The 19823-nt window shown below is 37.1% G+C and overlaps 1 protein-coding gene across 1 annotated transcript in view; it reads left to right on the top strand.

Moving 5' to 3' along the window:
* Positions 1 to 10539, top strand: part of NUFIP2 (nuclear FMR1 interacting protein 2) — a 30601-nt gene extending 20062 nt beyond the window's left edge. The window contains exons 3-4 of the mRNA XM_075196852.1: positions 5036 to 5068; positions 5992 to 10539. Of these exons, the coding sequence (XP_075052953.1) occupies positions 5036 to 5068; positions 5992 to 6044 (86 nt within the window). The 3' untranslated portion in view covers positions 6045 to 10539. The remainder of the gene's footprint in view (positions 1 to 5035; positions 5069 to 5991) is intronic.
* Positions 10540 to 19823: the final 9284 nt, after the last annotated feature.

Genomic DNA, 19823 nt, shown 5'->3' with positions numbered 1-19823 from the left:
TAAAATATTTTCAGATTTTTGTTAATTTCTGCAATTTGTTAACATTTCACACATACATTATTCAGGCTATTAGAACTTTGCTTTTAGCACAAAGAGGTAAAGCTGTTTTCTGCTTTAAAAGGTATTCTGTGCATCACAGATGAGCTAATTTCATTGCAACACATTTTGTTTTTGACTGCTTGTTATATGCAGCTTATAAGGGCTATTTCATAAGTGTCTTGTGTAAACACTGCTGCAGGAAACAGCTAGTACTGATACATAAGCAAAGGCTGCACAAGCTAAATGGTTAGTAGTTATAATGGGATGTCCCTCCACGTGTAGGTTTGTGCTGTGAACCAAGTAACTTCACATAACAGCCGGTGCCCTGTTGTCCAGTTTGTGCCCTCACATACCAGTTTTTGCCCTTGCATGTCCGCCAGTGTTTCTCCTCATGATGAGCAATGTGACTAATGCTCAGGAGTACAATTCCTTTCTTTACACCGGAAACCGCTTATAGTCTCTGCTAATACTTCAAAGCTAGTTGGCCCCAGTGGGTGGCATTGAGGAGTTTATCCCACTGGTGTCACCATGCAGACCACTGACCCCCCCAAGTGTAGACCGTGGCAAAATGATCCCTGTTTCTTGAAAACTGTATGTTTCACTGCACTTTGCTAGACAGTTACTCTAAAGACATTGTAAGGAAAATTTTATATATATTTATATTGCAATGAAAAGGGGACCTGGATATTAAGTTTTTGACGCAACTGTTTCCTCCAGCATTTCAACAGCAGCTGAGGATTTAATCAAGATTGGTTTTTGATAAGTCATTTACCCAGGGTTGTAGGACAGCCTCTATCACCTTTGTACATCTGGTCTGTTTGTTTACAGTGATTAGAAGCTTCAAGGAATCAATTTATGATTTGTTTATTTTTCTTACTCTGAACTGCTGGGGTTCAGTCCTGATACAAAGAGAGGGTGTACTCTATTTTACCATAAATGTTACAATCTGATTATGGAAATGTTGTATAATCAACATGTGCAAGTGACTATCTAATGCTATCAAATGTTGATAGTTGTATGCAAAGGCTTGGGCATCCCTGGACAAAGAGGCATGTTTTACTGAATCTCTAATTGAAATGAAGTTCTGACATATTCTTGGCATGTTCAGTTGCACAATTATTATATTTCTGAATGTAACAGTGTAAATGATAAATAAAAAATATTACTGTGGCATCTGCCAATCGAGTGCTTGGACACCCTGTCAGTCAGTACTTAAGACCTCCTTTGGCAAAAATTACAGATTTTTTGGTATTGGGAGGGGTTTTTGTTTATTTTAAACCCTTTCCTTAGGAGTCTCTCTTGTCACTCTTCTAGCTTGGTTCGTCTTGCATGCATTGATCTCCCCATAGATTTGGGAACCTTAATCTCCCATACTTTGGAAGTACCATGTGGGGTAAGATTTTGGATAATTTTCTTGCATTTTATATCAAACCGCTCAAGTTAAAAAAAAATAAAATAAAAATAAAATTCATCAGCTTTAGTTTCTAAGATTTGTTGATCAGAGAGCCTCCCTTCACATCTGTTTAGACACAGTGGGCAGAAAGAGCCTCGGACTGAGGCATGAAGGGCTCACCCTGGGACAGCTAGCACCATAGTGTACTATATAAAGAATGCAGTGTATATAAAGAGTACACAGTCTTGACCTGCCCCTTAGATTGGGCAGAACAGTCACCAAAAATAGGTAAGTCATGGCCAATAGTTTTAAGAATGACACAAGTATTGGTTTTCAAAAAGTTTGTTGCTTCAGTATTTTTAGACCTTTTTGTCAGATGTTGCTATGGTATACTGAAGGAAAATTACAAGCATTACATAAGTGTCAAAGGCTTTTATTGACAATTACATTAAGTTTATGCAGAGAGTCAATATTTGCAGTGTTGACCCTACTTTTTGAAGACCTCTTCAATTCACCCTCGTATGCTGTCAATCGACCTCTGGGCCACATACTGACTGAATGGCCACCTATTCTTGCCCAATCAATGCTTTGAGTTTGTGGATTATTGTTTGTCCACCCTCGTCTTGAGGTTTGACCACAAGTTGTCAATGGGATTAAGGTCTGGGGAGTTTCCTGACCATGGAACCAGAATTTTGATGTTTTGATCCCCGAACCACTGAGTTATCACTTTTGCCCCATGGCAAGATGCTCCATCATGCTTGAAAATGCATTGTTCGTCATCGAACTGTTCTTGGATGGTTGGGAGAAGTTGCCCTTGGAGGATGTTTTAGTACCATTCTTCATGGCTGTGTTGTTGAACAAAATTGTGAGTGAGCCCACTCCCTTGGCTAAGAGCAATACCACACATGAATGGTCTCATGATGCTTTACTGTTGGCATGACACAGGACTGATGGTAGTGCTCACCTTTCCTTCTCCGGACAAACATTTTTCCAGATGCCCCAAACAATCTGAAAGGGGATTCATCAAAGAAAATGACTTTACCCCAGTCCTCAGCAGTCCAATCCCTGTACCTTTTGCAGAATATCAGTCTGTCCCTGATGTTGTTCCTGGAGAGAAGTGGCTTCTTAGCCAGCCTTCCTGACACCCCACCATCTTCGACTCACTGTGTGTGCAGATGCACTCACACCTGCCTGCTGCCATTCCTGAGCAACCTCTGCACAGGTGATGCCTCGATCCAGCAGCTGAATCAACTTTAAGGGATGGTCCTGACGCTTGCTTGAATGTTCTTGAGCGCCCTGAAACTTCTCTCCTTGAAGTTCTTGATGATTCGATAAATGGCTGATTTTAGGTGTAATCTTACTAGCAGCAATATGCTTGCCTGTGAAGCCCTTTTTGTGCAAAGCAATGATGACTGCTTGTTTCCTTGCAGATAACCATGATTAACAGAGGAAGAACAATGATTTAAAGCACCACCCTCCTTTTTTAAAGCTTCCAATCTGTTATTTTAACTCAATCAACATGACGGTGATTTTCAGTCTTATTTTCGTCAACACTCTCACCTGTGTTGGCGAGAGAATCACTGATCTGATGTCAGATGGTCTGTTTGTGGCAGGGCTGGAATGCAGTGAAAATGTTGTTTTTGGGATAAAGCTCATTGTTATGGCAAAGAGGGACTTTGAAGTTAATTGCAATTCATCTGATCACTCTTCATGACATTGTGGAGTATATGCAAGTTGCCATCATAAAAATTGAGGCAGCAGACTTTGTGAAAAATATTTGTGTCATTCTCAAAACTTTTGCCCATGACTATGTGTTTCTGTTCATATTGCTTTAGGGCATCGGCCATTTGGTTATGTGTAAATCAATAATTTGTGCTTTCAGTAAGATAACATCGCACTAGTTATTTAGAAATCTTACCTGGTTAAGGAAAATCCTTTGTGGATTTTTTATTTTGCCACAATTGTGGACTATGATACTCTGGAATAATCTGAACCCAGCATAGGAGTCATTCTGTATTGCATCAGTCTATTAGCATTTGTCTAGGTACACATTGTTTACTACCTGCTGTTTTTTGTATGGCAAAGGAATGGGGCGGGAGAAATACAGTATGTGGCAAAGGAAAGTGGGAAAACAATCTATATGACCTCCAGATTTATTATACCATTGCCCTCCCTACCTTTTTGTGTCCATGTCTGCATTTATTTTGTCTGTGCTGCATGTCCTGTTTAATCTAGGATAACGATAAATAGCACCAGTCAAGCACATATTGTTTAAAGCTTTATTTAATGTAATACAGTAATTTACAGATGTATCAGGGTTTATACATTGGTATGAAGTGCTATCCCTCTGTATTGCACAAATATCACTAGAATGCTTTCTGTATTGTGTAAATAACAAGTTAATATTTATAGTTATATAAATTATTGTGTTACATTTCTTAACAAAAGTTTTTTGCCAAAATAGGTAAACCTTTCTGCAATGATATGTTGGTTTTGCTTGGCATAGCTCACCCATTTACGAACAGTTCTTCCACTTCTTTCGGTGCCTACCAGATCTTGCCATAACTTCAACAGTTATTCCATTTCCTAATTGTGTTTCTGACAGTGGGAATTCCAAGTTGTGTAAATGTTCAGATTTTCTTCTGTAGCCTTCCACTGCTTTGAAACAATGGTTGATGAGAGTAGGTAGAACACCCTGAGATAATAGAATGGTCAGTGTATTTATTAAACCCTCTATTGGTTTTTAGATGACTGACTCGTTGGGTCTCAAATTAAGCCAATCAAATTTTGAAGCATGAAAAAAAAGTATTATAGAACCAACTGGAAGGGTGCCCAAACATTTCCACATGCCACTTTTGACAATTTCATTCTATTTTTTTTTTTTTTTTTTTTTTTGTATAGTCTGTTAAATTCAGCATATATTAATTGCTCATAACGTGTCATGTTTAAGTTTGTACTCTGCAGAAGTTGTTAACTTTTTTTGACTTAGAGATTCAGTGAAACATATGATATTAGCGAGATGTTCAAAATATCATACAGCTGATGGAGGTGTGTATTCTAATCCTACAACTAATCTAAGTTTCCTATGTTGTGCATTCACTGAAAATGTCTTTCTGCTCTAGGATCAAAACGTGTGTGTATAGTTCTGACCTATCTGATACAAAATTGTCTGTTAGCCTTTACGTCAAGGACAAAAAACATTTTCTGTAAGTGCTGTTTTACACACAGTGAACGTAGCTATTTTTCAGGGTCATTGGTTCCTAATGTCTTATTTGCAGCAATCAAAATGGCGGCCTCCACTGTGTGTAAGCAACTGGTGCACTTTTATGGTTATTTTTCAAAGGGCCGCTGCCTTATAGGGAGTACACCGTTCACCACATCCACACTTGAAGTAATAAAGTAACATTTGTAATAGAAATATTTTAATGGTATGTGTTGAGGTTCAAATGTTTTAAGTTGGGTTTGCCGATTGCCAGATGGTTCATTTGTGGTAAATGAGAGGTGGAAATACTTGTTAAAAGAAAGTACTTCCTGTATCGATATCCTGATTATGCTGTGTCCTTATATTTACTATTTTATATTTTTTTCTTGTTTTCTTAACAGAAATGGAATATATTTTGAACTTGCAAAAACAAGGTAAGCACCAAATTAATAAATAAACGCAACATTCTGCTAGCTTGTTCACTAACATGTGTCTGTTGCCTAGTCACAGCAGAGACAGCCATTGTGTGGGTTCAATATTTAAAAGAATGCAGCCTTTCCTTTCCGTTGGAACTGGTGATGTCACCATTTCATAGCTTACCAGTACGCTCCATTTTGGTTTAGCCAGTAGATGACTGGAAAACCCTGCTGTAAAAAATGGGCCTGGATTGCGGTGGAATTTTCTTGCCCTTCTTTGTTGTAGAGCTAGTCTCTCTGAATGCTCAATGCTGGGCTGCAAATCCATGGTGTAAGCATAGAGGTTTCTGTTTTTCTATGCTTAAAAGATGAGAGCAGTTTTGACTGGAGGTTATACCAGCTGTGGTTAGGAATTACTTGAGTCTTCCTACGCAAATGAGCCTTGGGGGTCAATGTATCAAGCTGCGAGTTTCTGGTGGGGTTGAAAAGTGGAGATGTCTATAGCAACCAATCAGATTCTAGCTATCATTTTGTAGAATGTACTAAATAAATAACTACAATCTGATGGGTTGCTATAGGCAACATCTCAACTTCTCAAACCCGCCAGACACTCACTGCTTGATACATATACCCCTTACTCCATCTACTCAAAGTAATACACCAGAGAGATTCAAATTACCCTTTTATATGTGCATTACTTTTATTTTTTATTCTTTGTTAAACTTGTATTGATAGTTTTAGATGTTAATTCTAAATGAAAGTAAGTTGTGATATTTCTAGTTTTACTATTTGATTAAAATTAATTTAATTTGCATATTTTTAATGAATATATCCTAATCCTGTTTGGGTTTCTTTCTGTTCTCAGAAAGGTATAACTGTCTAACTTGGCCAAGAGAATTAGCCAACATTATAATATTGTATTTTATGGTTTTGTTTTTCAGATCCCTGTAGGATAATCACTTATAATGAAGCCATGGACAACCCTGACCTCTGAAACTACTGCCAGGGGATTGCTGGCTCTTCTTTTCATCGATGCATGAAAGACATTTTCTGGCTGTCCCGCCCCTTTATAAAAAAAAATATATATATATATATCTCTTGCAGAAAACAGCGGGGGGGAAGAGCAAGAACATAAGTAGAATCGAATCAATGGATATATAATTATATATATACATACAAATATATATATATTTTGTTTAGATAACTATGTATAGAAAATTCTATCCATATAGAAATATATGTTAGTTATTTAAACAAATTGAAAAGTGACAATGTTATTCAAACAACTTTCGATCCAATCAGGAAACAAAACATCCTTTCCCGGTTAACGAAAGGAATTGCATCCCTGGTACATTTTGTCCCCTTTCCCCTGATTTTTTTTTTTATCCCTGATGTGGGATTTTGTTTTTCTTTTTGTCATCTTCAACCAAGACTGAAGTGCTTAATGTTGGCGAGAAGCTTGGGCATACACGCTCTAGCCATCAAGATACATGGTATAGCTTGTGCTATGTAGGGGTCACGGTGAATAAAACATTCTAATGTACTGATTTGCCAAGAAGAGGAGAGCACATCGTATTTAGGGGGAAATACAGATGGCCACACTCTTATTCCTTACCTTGTATGTATCAGTGGCTTCTACATATGACACTTATCCCCCGCTAAAAACAATGAACACATTTTTAGTTTTAAAGATAAGTTTATATATGATTTTTTTTTTTCTTTTAAATTGCTCCTTTTCTGTTTTTTTTCTGGAACTTAGAAAGGAACAAAAACAAAAAAAAACAAAAAACGCAAGCTGTCTTAAACAAATTTTTCACTATTTTTGGAACTGGAGACAGATGCACTTTTACAATTCTGGAAAAATTCGGACAAGCAGGTTTCTTAGTTTTGATCAGTGGAATTTGTGTCCCATCGAAGACTAGAGAATATGCTTTAAAAGTAAAAAACAAAAGGCAAAAAAAAAAACAACAACAAAAAAAAACACAAACGCAAAAGAAAGTAATCTATTTAGGCATTTAATATATTTAAAAGTTCTATAAAAAGAGTAAAATCCGTTTCCCTGTTTGTCATTGTATGAAAGCTGAGTGAGGTTGCTCTGGACTCCGCTGCTTCATCTCACTGTGTGTTGCTAATACTTATTCTTCATTATTTTTGTTTTTGTTTCTCTGCTTTTATCCTACCATCGTTTGATGGAATATCAGTTGTTTGCAAATGAACATCCTGTTGTAAACCTCTGTGGCTTTGACAGGGGGGTTCCATATATATATATATATATTTTTGTTTTTTTAACTGTATGCTTCTAATGTCTTTATGAATCCTTTTATAATTTGGCTGTGTCCTCTCTGTAAGAGGGAGATTACTGGAAGCAGGACTTGAGCAATAAAGGTATTGACCCTTTCCATTAGAGAGTGGCCTGCAATGCATTGGATACTGCTAGAGGAGGTGTTGAAGTACATGCAAAGGTTTGGAGGCGCCCTCTTCATTTCTTTGCAACTGTTGCTTTATGTCCATTCTTGTTTGCTTTTATATATTACCCATACAGGGCTCCCTGAAAATAAAAACTACTGCGCTTCTACGCAGGCAGAAGTGGTGGGAGTGCCTCTGCAACTGAAATAAAAATGTTCTTTGGAATTGAATGGTGCTATATATATAAAAAATATATTGTTTTTATTATCTTGTTGCGGGCCCCTCCAGCATTTGAAGGGGTTAATCTCTTGTTTGCAAGAAGTCACCTCAACACCCTCCAATTCTAGGTTCACTGCAAGGCAGCAAATGGCTTGTGTGTCATTGAAATACATTTCATTGGAAAGGTTGCTTGTTTAATTCAATTACAGCATTGTTTAGGAACCTTGAAATAATACATATCACGTAATTTTGGTTTGGGATTATTTATTTTACCGCAGGAACATGCACATATATACATATATTTAGTGTTTGGTAACCATACTGTACCTGTGCTTAGTTTGCTTTACTATGTTTTTTCTGTTTTAGTATTTTCTTTACTGTTTGTTTGTTTTTCCTTTGCCACTATGGAGACTTAATCTCCTGCATTAAGCCTAAAGCTGGGTGACCACTTGCACGGGAATACAATCCACCCACAAGACAACCTTCTTAAACAATATAGGTTGTTTATAAATGTAATCATTAGTTTCTGTCTTTGAGATAAGGTGTGTTTTTGTTTTGTTTTTGTTTGTTTGTTTTTTTTAATTGTCCTGGAAAGTAGCGCAACATTTTAGTTCTAAAATACATAAACTGTCTGTAAAGTGCAACAAATTGTCATCAATGTTTCTTATTCGGCAATCTACAAGAGCTAGTTATAACTGCCTTATGATCAATGCCATTATTTTTGTCTTGTCTGCAACATAGCCTGTATATGTATGGTCTCATACATTATATTAAAAGGGTTAACAGCTTAAAGGGTAATTAAACCTAAAACACTTGTTGTTCTAACATGAAAATTCTGAAAAATATTAAAGTCCTTGACAGAACTTTTTAATTGTATTTACATTTGTTACGCTGCAGTGGAGGAAAGAGCTACTGTTCTCCTTTTTCAGCCTCTTGAAACAAAAACGGGCTGCTTGCGGGGTCTTTTCAGTAGAGATAAAGACAAGGGCTCTCTGCCTAACAATGCTTTGATGTGTAAAATGTGCATTAAACCATAGCAACCAATCGGGCACTAGCTTTCATTTTCAATAGACCTAAGCTAACTGCTGTAGTTTTAATGCAACTTTTGCCCTTTGTGCAGTGTTATTAAACGTACCTTGATATCCGATTTACCTTAGTGGTGTGAAGGAGGTAAATCCCACCGCAATCTTTTAATTTCTGATAAGTTTCATACAAATATATTTGTATGTTATCAGTAACTCTTGCTAGGCAACTTACATTACTTGTTTCATTGTCTTTTTAAAGGCCAATAGCACAAAAACCTTCACCTGGAAATGAAATAGGCTCTTTAGATATGATCATTGAGACCCCATTTGGTTAGTTACTTATCTTGTTAGTGTTTGTCTTTCGAAATCTACCAAATGTTTCACTACAATATTTTATTTAATGGCAAGTGTTGTTAATTTCTCTTTTTTTTGTTGTTACTGGGCCGAAATTTTTGTTGTTTGTGCAGTTTAATAACTCACAATACTCATCACTGCTGAATCCGAGGGCAGTGACCTCATAGACTTTTTTTTGGGGGGGGGGGTGTTTATGTTATAGCATGTAAGTCAGTCTGTTTATACATACTGTGCAGTATTATGTTATAGTTTAATATCTTGATAATAAAACATTTCTCTGCAGTGAGATCAAGATCGTTTTCCATATTGTTGCTATAGAAAATAACTAGTTAAAGGGGCAGTATAATCACCACCACCCCTTGCCACCAAATGCAGCGTTGTGCCTCTGAACACCACTATCTGGAGAGTTTTGCTAAACTACAGCACCCCAGCTTGGGTGAGACCTTGCCTCTTTCCAAAATATTTTGGGTTTGGTATTCTCTTCCCTTTTAAATTTTAAATTTATGTGTTAAATTGTCAGTAATAAAAACATTTCACACTAAGAAACTGACAAGTGCCTCAGTCAGAGAAATCCTTGTATACTTTAGATTCGATCATTTTTGAAAAACATCAAAATCCAGATAATCCTTTTCAATGGAAGACTTAAAATAAGTCTGTATTTTCCATATGTGGTAAACTTTACATAACACAAGTAGATGCTAAATCTATCTGTTTTTCTTCCATGTAGCAGCAGAGCGTGTGAACCTTATATGGGTTTTGGAAATAGAATGAAAATGTGAAAATGGGGTAAGCCTTGGATGCACTTTGCTGTCCCTAGCCGTGAAGCGCTGGACATACGGCAGAGTGGATCTAACAAACGGAAGCAGCTATGTTCATTGTTAAAAATGTACCCTTGAGGTCTACTTGTTTAAACCGCATCCACAAAATGTGGACATAGTTTTTCAGTGCTGCTCAGTTTCCTTTCTGTTATCACAGAAAGTGCTTGTCAACTTATGGTTTGAAAATGTACAAATTAAAAGACCAGTTGCTCTTAAATTTTGCAATGGACTCTATGAAAATATACAGACTATGCAGGGAATAGTGTAAGGAGACATGAGTCTGGGGGGGGGGGGGGGCATTGTGTTTAAAGGGCGTTACTAGACATTTTAATTTTGTGGATAATAGTTGATATAATGCATAAAAACTGATTAACCTTGTCATGTGACAATATATTTACCCTTTATGTTAACTCTTTGAAGACCCGTTTAGTCAAATAAATAATAAATTGATTATTTAATATAAACATGGTTATTATGTCCCTAATAAAATATACTGTTAAGTGTCATTACAAGGTAAATAATTTTTTTCACTATTTTATGAAAAGCCATGATTGAACCTGTTCTAGGTATTATGCTTTATTTGTGCAAACCAATGAATCGTAACTTCAGTAACTTCAGCCGTCTGGGCAGGAAAACAAGCTCTTCAAGCGTAGTTACTCTTCTTCGTCCAACAAGTCCTTTTCTGAGAGTTGTTGTTCAGTAATAGCTGAAGAAAACCAAGTTGATTACTTTTAGGTCTAAAAGTAGACGTAAATATATGTTGCCGTGTTTCATTGACAAGTTAAGGGACTTATATATATTAAATAAATGAAGGTAGGCGGCTTTTCTTGCTGGCTTGTCTGACCAAAGTGTTGTATTGAAAAGTTAAGTTTGGATGGGTTAAATGGGTTTTGTTCTGGACTTTGCATTTTTAAGTCACTCTAACTTCAAGGCGTAAATGTATCAGGCTGAGAGTTTTCCGGGGGGTTTGAAAACTGGAGATGTTGCCTATAGCAACCAATCAGATTCTAGCTATCATTTTGTAGACTATACTAAATAAATGATAGCTAGAATCTGATTGTTTTTTCAAACCCACCGGAAAACTCTCAGCTTGATACATTTACCCTCAAATGTACTTCCTGCAGGCGAATGGATATTTTTAACCTGCTAGGACAGCCTAGCTTTGTCTGTCTCCACTTTTCTGTTTTTTTAGGGGTGGGGGGGGGGGAGGGTTTGGTGATTTCTGATATTTTGTGGGGTTTTGTTTTTAACATGTGAGAAGATAATCGTGCGTGAATTATGGAGGGGAAAAATGCTGTTTAGGCAAGATAAAATTTATTAAAATATATGTAATTTAGTGAAAGCAAGAATATTATACATTTATCTGCTAAAATTTCTAGTCCACAAATCGAAAGGAAGAATAAAAGGAGATTTTATTATTTATTTATTTTTTAGTTAAATCTAGTCGTGTCTTTTTTTTTTTTTTTTGTTTAAAGAGAGAAATATTTCTTCAAATATATTTTTTGTGTGCCAAAGAGAACTTGCTAGAAAAAAAATAAATCCATGGAGACCTATGCACTTCTAACCACTGCAGTCCTTTGTCTTCCTGTCAAAATGGGTGGTAACCGCTGATAAACCATAAATCAGAAAGATGGCATTTGTCATAGCATCACCCAAGAAAGTGCACAAGCCTCACAGCCATGTTGGTCTTAAATGAAAGGGAATTTGACACATTTTTGTGATTCAGAGCATGTTCTGATGTTTGGTACTGTGCACCTACTTGGAAGCACTTACTGTTTTGTAGCTCTTTATGCAGCTATTCACACCTGAACCAAATTACAAGCTATACTACCAGTTTGATAACGGAGATAATTCATGACCAATCACATTTTCTGTAACTATAGGACTCGCTGCATCGGTTACCAGCCATTGCTTTATTTCTCAGCAGTCTGCGTGTGCCATAGCAGGATGCATATTTGTCAGATTATACTTTATTTCATGACAAATCTTGCTCATTGACTTTAATTGGAGTAACAACAGGTTAGAGGTTCAATATTTAAAAAGAAAAACAGTCATAAGCCACAGATGACAAGGTTTGTTGCTTGCGATAACGTTGTACAACACAAATCGCTAGTATAGACCTAGAGGTAGATTTACTATAGCTTCTAAAAGGAAAAGTGGAGGTGTGACCCATAGCAACCAATCAGATTCTAGCTATTTAGAACATTCAAGAGCATTCTAGTTACAATCTGATTGCTATGGGCAACACTTTCACTTTTCTCTTTTAGAACCTTTAGCAAATCTGCCCCCTAGATTGTTAAAGTTGTGACACACCTGTCACAGGGGACACATGATACAATATTTTTTAAACCTTTATTTCACAAATAAGTGAAATAGTTTATAACCAGAGCTTTCCATAAGTAGAATTGCATACACTTAAAATATTCCACAGTTATTACATGTGAACTATATCTTCAACTTGCTTAGTTTATTTAGTTTTCAGTTTCTTGTGACGCATATATGTCGTAACACGCTGGTTGGTAACCACTGTCCTAGCCTAAGAGGCACAATTGAAATTTGATCCTGTATCTGAGAATCCTTTTGGTTCACATAACTGGAGCACTAACTTCCTCTGAAATATTAAGAATTTTTATTGTGCCTGGATTAATTTACATAAAGTTATGTTCTCATAAAGACACTACGTAGTTGCTTTGAGGTCTAATAGCTTCATATAATTCGAGGGGTACAGACAACTTGCATAGTGTGACTTATTTGTTGTTCGGTATTTCTCTTAGGGTTTTCTTTTGCTCCCACGTGCATATGTAACAGCTTCCATAGATTGTTATACTAGTGGTTTTATTTAATGGAACTATTTTCATTTGCACTACACTGCTTGAATAGCAGCTTCCTGATGTGTCTTAAAATGTGTGCTATGAACCACACAATCATGGAGTCCTTTTCCTACAAGCATGTTAGAATTACAAAATCCATTCATATACAGAAGTTGGTTTGATTTTTTTTGTATCCTTTTGTAGTTTTCATAAGCCCTTAAGGGCATTTTTCTTTTCAAACCTAAGTACATAGGGCTCTTCTGTTAAAGGAAATATGTTGCTAGTTAATAAGGTCACTGTTTTATCAAAAATGAGTGTAAAATTCTAAATAAAGTGTTGATCCATTTTATTATGTTTTGTACCAGAGTCCCCTTCTTCCTATCTGGTCATATCATTGTATAGGTTTACATCACGGTTTAATAATCCACTGCCCTCTTGCTGCTGTTGGGCTATAATTCCTATTTACCGTTTGCCATACAATAGCTGACAGGCACTGAAGCTGTGGTTGATCTCAGCTAGGCAGTAACAGGCAGCTGGCCACTGTTTTGTGGATGTTTGGTGTAACTAGGATACAATCTATAGTACTGTACTTTACCCTATTTTCTCACATCAATGTTGACTTGTGTGGAATGTACTTGCTGACCTTGGGTGAAATAAGGAAATTAAATATAATAAATTTGATTTACCCTCTTTTAGTTCTGTTGTTTTTGGAGTACTTAAAATCCCCAATCCAAAAATAGAATACTGCAATACAGTTATACACTTTTTACTACTTCCCTGATGATTTGTAATGGACAAAATACAGAAGGACAGTCTCAGAAGTGGTGGAATGGTAATACAGTGGTTTTAGTGTAGAACAGAGAAATATTGGCACTGGTCAAATGTTTTCCTGTAGTAAAAAAATTACATTTCAATTTGCCACAGTAAAACACTTCCCGCTATGGCTCAAGGATTTTCTTTATAGAAAAAAATCTGCTAACCTGGTTTTATCTGTTCTTAAAGTGCAATTATATAAAGTCATAATGAAATACACAATTAACACAATTGAAACAGATTGGCGGTTGCTTACTCTGGATTAATTTCAAATATAAGTGCAGGATCGCAGGAGATCCAAAATAGGATGAACTTGATGGACTGGTGTCTTTTTTTCAACCTCATCAACTATGTTACTATGTTAAATGAGGAATTCCACTCTAGTGTAGTTTTTACACTGAATTCTGCAATATTGACACACTACAAACATGACTGCTCTTTTTAAATTGTGTTCTACTATGTGGTGTATATGGTGGTTATACCTCCACTTCTCCTACTGCCTTCATTGTAAAACTATCAAATTCCATTCACAATACAGTGCCGTTACATTTATTTATACCGCAAGTACTAAATGTCTACTTCGATCACTGTATATTCTAATGTGATTGTTTGGAGTCCATATGCTAAGGGCTGGCAGATGTGCTACAGTTACATGATGTCACAAAGTTTCTCAGTTATACAATCACGCTCGTTGGTGTATGTGCAATGTGCTTTCACTATCTACTAATACATATAAATATTACACCTGCAGAGAAGTTAGGGAACAGGCAGGTGTAATATTCATAATGGATAAATGGATGATATTTGGAAGAAACAAGCAACTAACATATACTCTAAATGTAATATGTACATGTCGTATAAAAGGATAAGCTGTATCCTATACCATTATCCCATTTAAAATAATTTTTACTCGAGGGCCAGGGTCCATGCTAATTGGACAGAAACAGGAACATTGTACTAAGAGCACCAAGCTTATACCAAAACTGCATCTTTCACTGGCATATCCATTGATAAAGACATGCATTAATTTTTGACCAAATAACTCTATTGTATATCTCTCATTTTGGGGCATATTTGTGAAGGAGAAAAGTTTTATATTGCTGAAGTGGGGCTAAATTTTGCTCCACCCAATTCATCAAAGAGCTCACCACTGATGATAACCTTGCATGTGGTAAGTATTGTGGTGCAGAACAGAGACTGGAACAGCCAGGTGATAAGTTAATGTTTATCACTCTGGGTCAGTATCACTTGGCTGCCTCTGCAATATTTCTTTGTTAAATTTCAATACGGGATTTTCTTGCAGAGATAAACCCAAAAAAATGTCCATTTAATAATAAATGGGACCTTTTAACCTTGTGTGTATAATGGATCATGCCTCAAGCACAAAGTTATGCAAGCAAATTCAGAAGGCACTATATTTTCTATTTAGAGAAAAGGCAATCTAGTTTCTTGGCATCCTACATTGAATACATTAATTACATGAAACGCCATAAACTTTTTAAAAGTGACAACTCGTCAGATCATTATGATCAATAAAATCATCCCCACTAAAGAGTATTATGCATCCAATAAATAAAAATCCTTGCTATCACTATGACAAAAAATATTATTATAGGGTGTCCAATGCTGAAAGGGCGCTGGGGGTCCAGTGTATCTTTGTTTAAATATATATATTTTGGATCCTTTAGAAGTATATTTTTAGTGAGAATACTTTGTGTGTAAACTTTTATTTCCATTTAGGGCTACATACTGCTGTTTGCCTTTTTTGACTGCTTAAAGTACAAGCAATAATGTATATAAATGGCATTATATTAGAATACCTTTCTAAATTAATCAGTTTGTGTGTTTTTTTTTTTGTTTTTTTTTTTAATATTCCTCTGTGACAAATCAGGATGTCAACTTCATGTCAATGCATATGTAAGCGCCTTTCCTTATTGCAATTTCAATGTACCCCCGTCAGTTGAATACAAGTTTCCAACTGTGTTGATCCATGTCGGGGACACTGAAATGGAGCCAGAAGTGTCGCAGCTTAACAGATAAACACGTGAAACCGTGAATGTACTGTCTCCTTTGCTACAGTGATTTATATTTTTAAATCTGTTTACATGTGATTTAAGCTTAATTAGCCAGATGTTTTACCTGTACTGAGTAGATGCACAGTGTTTTGTTTCCCCACCCCATCTATCCATGTGCATCTTGTTGCATATTGTTGGCTGTAGTATGCAAAAAGTACCTCTCATCATTCTGAACCTCATTCTATCCAAATAACCAGACATTTCCCATTTTTGTTTATTGAATGGTTACTAAATATTAAGAGATTTGTGGCTAGTCTGTAAGTGGATGCCCCGTGTCTCTGTCCCTTTCTGCAAACACATTGAGAATGTGTCAGGACAGCCTTCACCACAAGTAATTTGTATTATACTGGAGGTACCGAAACAGAGGGGGGAGCAGGTTTTCACTGCTGATTTTCCTCTGTTATGACCTACGCATTGCAAGGAGGTTTTACTTGGGCTATTGTATTACATTTTTTTTTTACAGATTTGTATGGCAGACATTTTAAAGGCATTCAAGAAATATAATTAAACTAATTTGAAACCTCTCTTCCAAGGGCTTCACAGAAAACCTGTTGATATTAATCTTGCTACCATGGAATCCATCTTTGCAGACAGCCATTCAAACCTGCACTTGCACTGATGACACTGGTCACTGCCTCTTCATTTATTTTGAGCATTGACCATCAGTGTGTACTCTGTTATGTGATTGTTCGCTCACACTGCCGACTACAGCTGAAGATGGGGGATTTATTTTATTTTTTTCCCTCTTTAGTGATCGTTTTAAAGGAGTTGTTTACTATTGCTCATTGTGTGCCTAAAAAAAACATTCTGACATTCTCCACCTCTGTTAGTATGTACTGTAGCTTTGAAGACTCCTTATTGATTGGCTATGAATGATCACGTGAGGTTAGTGTCACATGTTCTGCAGCCCGTTCCCAACAGCTGCCTTGGGCATTTTTTGCAGGATGTAGAAAATGGTAAGGTGCACATATTTATAATATATTTTATCAAGAATGGTATGTGTGTTGATAACTTTATATTGCAATTAGGCTTTTACTCAGAATAAAATCTTGGGTTTTCAAAACCACAGCAGGAATAAAACAAAAATTAGGGTCACATGGGGGCAGAGTCAATTGTAAAACAAATTTATGCGTAGTATCCCAGAATAACTGAGAGACACTACGCAACATTTTTTTTAGTGAAATATCCGCTCACTTTTGCTTGCGTCCCATAGAGATGTGAGCAAAAGGGAGTGTTTACTTTTTACCGTATTAATGGTAAAAATGCGCAGCCGTGATATTCCTTGGAACACTGTGGCTGTTTGAATCTATACCTTTTTGTGTTACTAAAATGTATTTCCTATTGGTATTTAAAACAGTCTACATTTAGTGTCATCATCAGACAGCAAAATCCTCAATCCTCAATCTTCAAAAGATTAGTATGGATCAAATGTTTGGATTTAGTTAATGTTATGCGAAATATACATAGAGTTCACCTTTACATTTCATGAACGCAAGGTTCTAGTGTTGAATCTTTCTAATATTTTTGTATAGAATATTTGTATTAACAAGTAATACTGCGCTATATATTTGGTTGTTAATGCTTCTGTAGTCAGAAAACTAACTGTGGTGGTGACAAGGACAGTCACTGTTTTATGAACATTATTACTGTACTAACTTTGCATGGATCTTATGTTTCTGCAGTTGTATGATCTTTAACCGCTGACACAAGGAATAAAATGCCTTCTTATTATGGTCCTATAATTTTTTTTTTTTATATTTAAAAGCCCCCATTTGCTAAGATTTGCAAAAACTATGTAGGTTTATGCCTCTGTATGGTAAAAAATTACATACTACAGGCACCCAACTGACTTCTGGGGACTTTCACTTTTATATTGGCGTGAAACAACTTTAAAATGGCTATGGAATGAAACCAGGGAGTTAAATAGTGCTTTTGTTCTGCCATTAAATAAATAGATATGTTGCAAACTAGCGCCACGGTCCTATATTCTACCAAAAGTCCTGATTTTCTGCAATCAAAATGGGTGTGACTTAGTGATCATGTCCTGATTTTTCCCAATTTTACAAGCTAGTAGGCATATTTGTTTAAAATGCCAAGATCCAAATGATCATTTTTTTTGTAATTTTTTAATTTCTCTTCCCTAAGTAATTTAATCCAGTAACACAGCATGCAATGCCCAAAAAGACTGATGCTTGATAATTATCTGATTTGATCAGATTATCCGGCATGTTGGTAAGTGCAGCTTCTCTGCCTTTTGGCTTAGATCAAGTGAGTACCTGTCCAAGTAGGGAATTCCTGCACCTGAAAGGGCCATGGGAAAGCTTGGTCTGGCCAGAAGGCCGGTGGCTTCAAAGCCTGGGATGGAGTAGTGACACAGGGGTGCCAGAACTCACTTGGGGTGTGGTGACCCTCACTTGACACTATGGCACGTTGCAGGACCTCACTTTCAGCCACACACTCTTCCTTGCCCCGGCCTTTTGGCTAGGCAGGAATAATTTTTAACATCTTGGCCGAAAGGCTGGGGCCGCTTTACACGGCACTATTTATTTTCTCACTGTTTGTCATTTCACTTATTTTAGTGTTTTTCACGGATTTTAGGGGTGCGGGTAGGCGCTTATGGCCTCTTCCCCCGAAGATCTAGGGGGGCTGTGTGGCCCTGAGGTTCCGGCCCCCCTGAAAACCATCAGGGGGGCCAGGTGGGTCCTCCCTTCCGGGGGTTGGCCGAGTCGCCGAGCCCTGGGTGAAGCTTCGGCGGATCCCAGGGACTAAAGGGACCCCCCTAGCCTTGCGGCGAAGGGGGTCTGAAGACCGTTGCCCCTAATGGTCCTTTTAAATCTGGGAGTCGGGGACTAGGGCCTTTCCTTTTTCGAGGAGGGCCAAGTACCGCACCCTTGTGCACGTTTTTTTAAGTTTTCACTTATTTTTCAGACACTTGGGCACGAGAGCACTGCTTTTCAGGCTTTCAATAAAAAAAAGTTGGTAAATGCAGCCAAAGATTTACCGCTGTGTATGTGGTCATCTTCAGCCAGCCACAGTCATGCCGGAAGTGACCCAGCTGTTGAGCCTGAGGGGCAGAACGGCCGGATCTTGTCTAATTTGGACACCTGTCTGTGAACATATTGACACTAAACCTGTTACTTAGCTCTTGTTTGTTGCCAGTACTATACGCCTTTCCATTAGAGATGCTCAGGCTTGGTTCCCCGAAAACCGAACACACCCGAACTTAGCAGATCCGAGGCTCAGTTCGGTACTTTCATGCGCTCTCGGAATTGAAAACAAGGCAAAACGTCATTGTTACGTTGTTTCATCTCGCGACCATTGAATTCTATAAGTACCGCTCTCCATGGTGATCCAGCGCCATTTCACAGAGGGACACAGAAGGGGTAGCGCAGTTCTTGTCAGTCTCTAGTGCAGTGGGCAGCGTCATAGGTTGAATAGAAAGAGGAGGGGTAGCAGTGTTCGTCAAAGTCTCCAGTATCATTCAGGAGAACTCCATTGCTGATTGTCATTGCTGAAATAGAAGAAATAGGGCTGCCAGACAGGCTTGGTCTTCTAAATCTGCAGTCACATTGTACTGTGTTATATAGGTAACACACAAAGAGGAGAGCTCCATTGCTAATTGCACCACATTTCTTTACTGACACTGGCAATGTTTCCTAGATGGGCTAGGAGCTGCCGTGTGTTTGAGTCATTACTCTGTCGCTTAAGCCAGGTCGCTGCAGTCTTTGTTTGAAAGTGGGTAAAAATAATATTGTGACCTCTGAGGTGGTCAAAATTGTCTGCAAATGACTTGAAATTACTGTTATTGAGGTTAATAATGTAGGGAGAAGAAAAGCAAAAATAGGGATTTTAGAAAAAAAAAATCCGGAAACAAAAAAAACGCAAGGGCTGTTTTGCCAAAACCAAAACACGGGGGTCAGTGAACTTCTCTACTTTCCATGTTTACAATACATGTCATAGACCATCATTTAAACCACTGTGCTGGGTAAATTGCAAAGGTTGGGGTATTATGCCACATTAACCTGTGATTAGTTGCTATAGTAAAAGCATAAACAATATTGGAAAGACCAACCTTAAGATACACTCTCATAGAAATCCTAATTAAAGTAACAAATTCTCTGTATTGTGAGAAGAATATGATTTTTATATATTGCATTGTTTAAAATGCATCTGCAAATAAGTTTAGTTTCCAATCTGAATCAATAAAGAGATGAAAATAAAGATAAGCAGATTGTGTTTTCTACCATGTAGTA

This window comes from Mixophyes fleayi, chromosome 2 (assembly GCF_038048845.1).
Source record: "Mixophyes fleayi isolate aMixFle1 chromosome 2, aMixFle1.hap1, whole genome shotgun sequence".
Lineage (NCBI taxonomy): Eukaryota > Metazoa > Chordata > Amphibia > Anura > Limnodynastidae > Mixophyes > Mixophyes fleayi.
The sequence above is the reverse complement of the archived record's forward strand: the minus strand, read 5'-3'. Positions and strand labels throughout refer to the sequence as shown.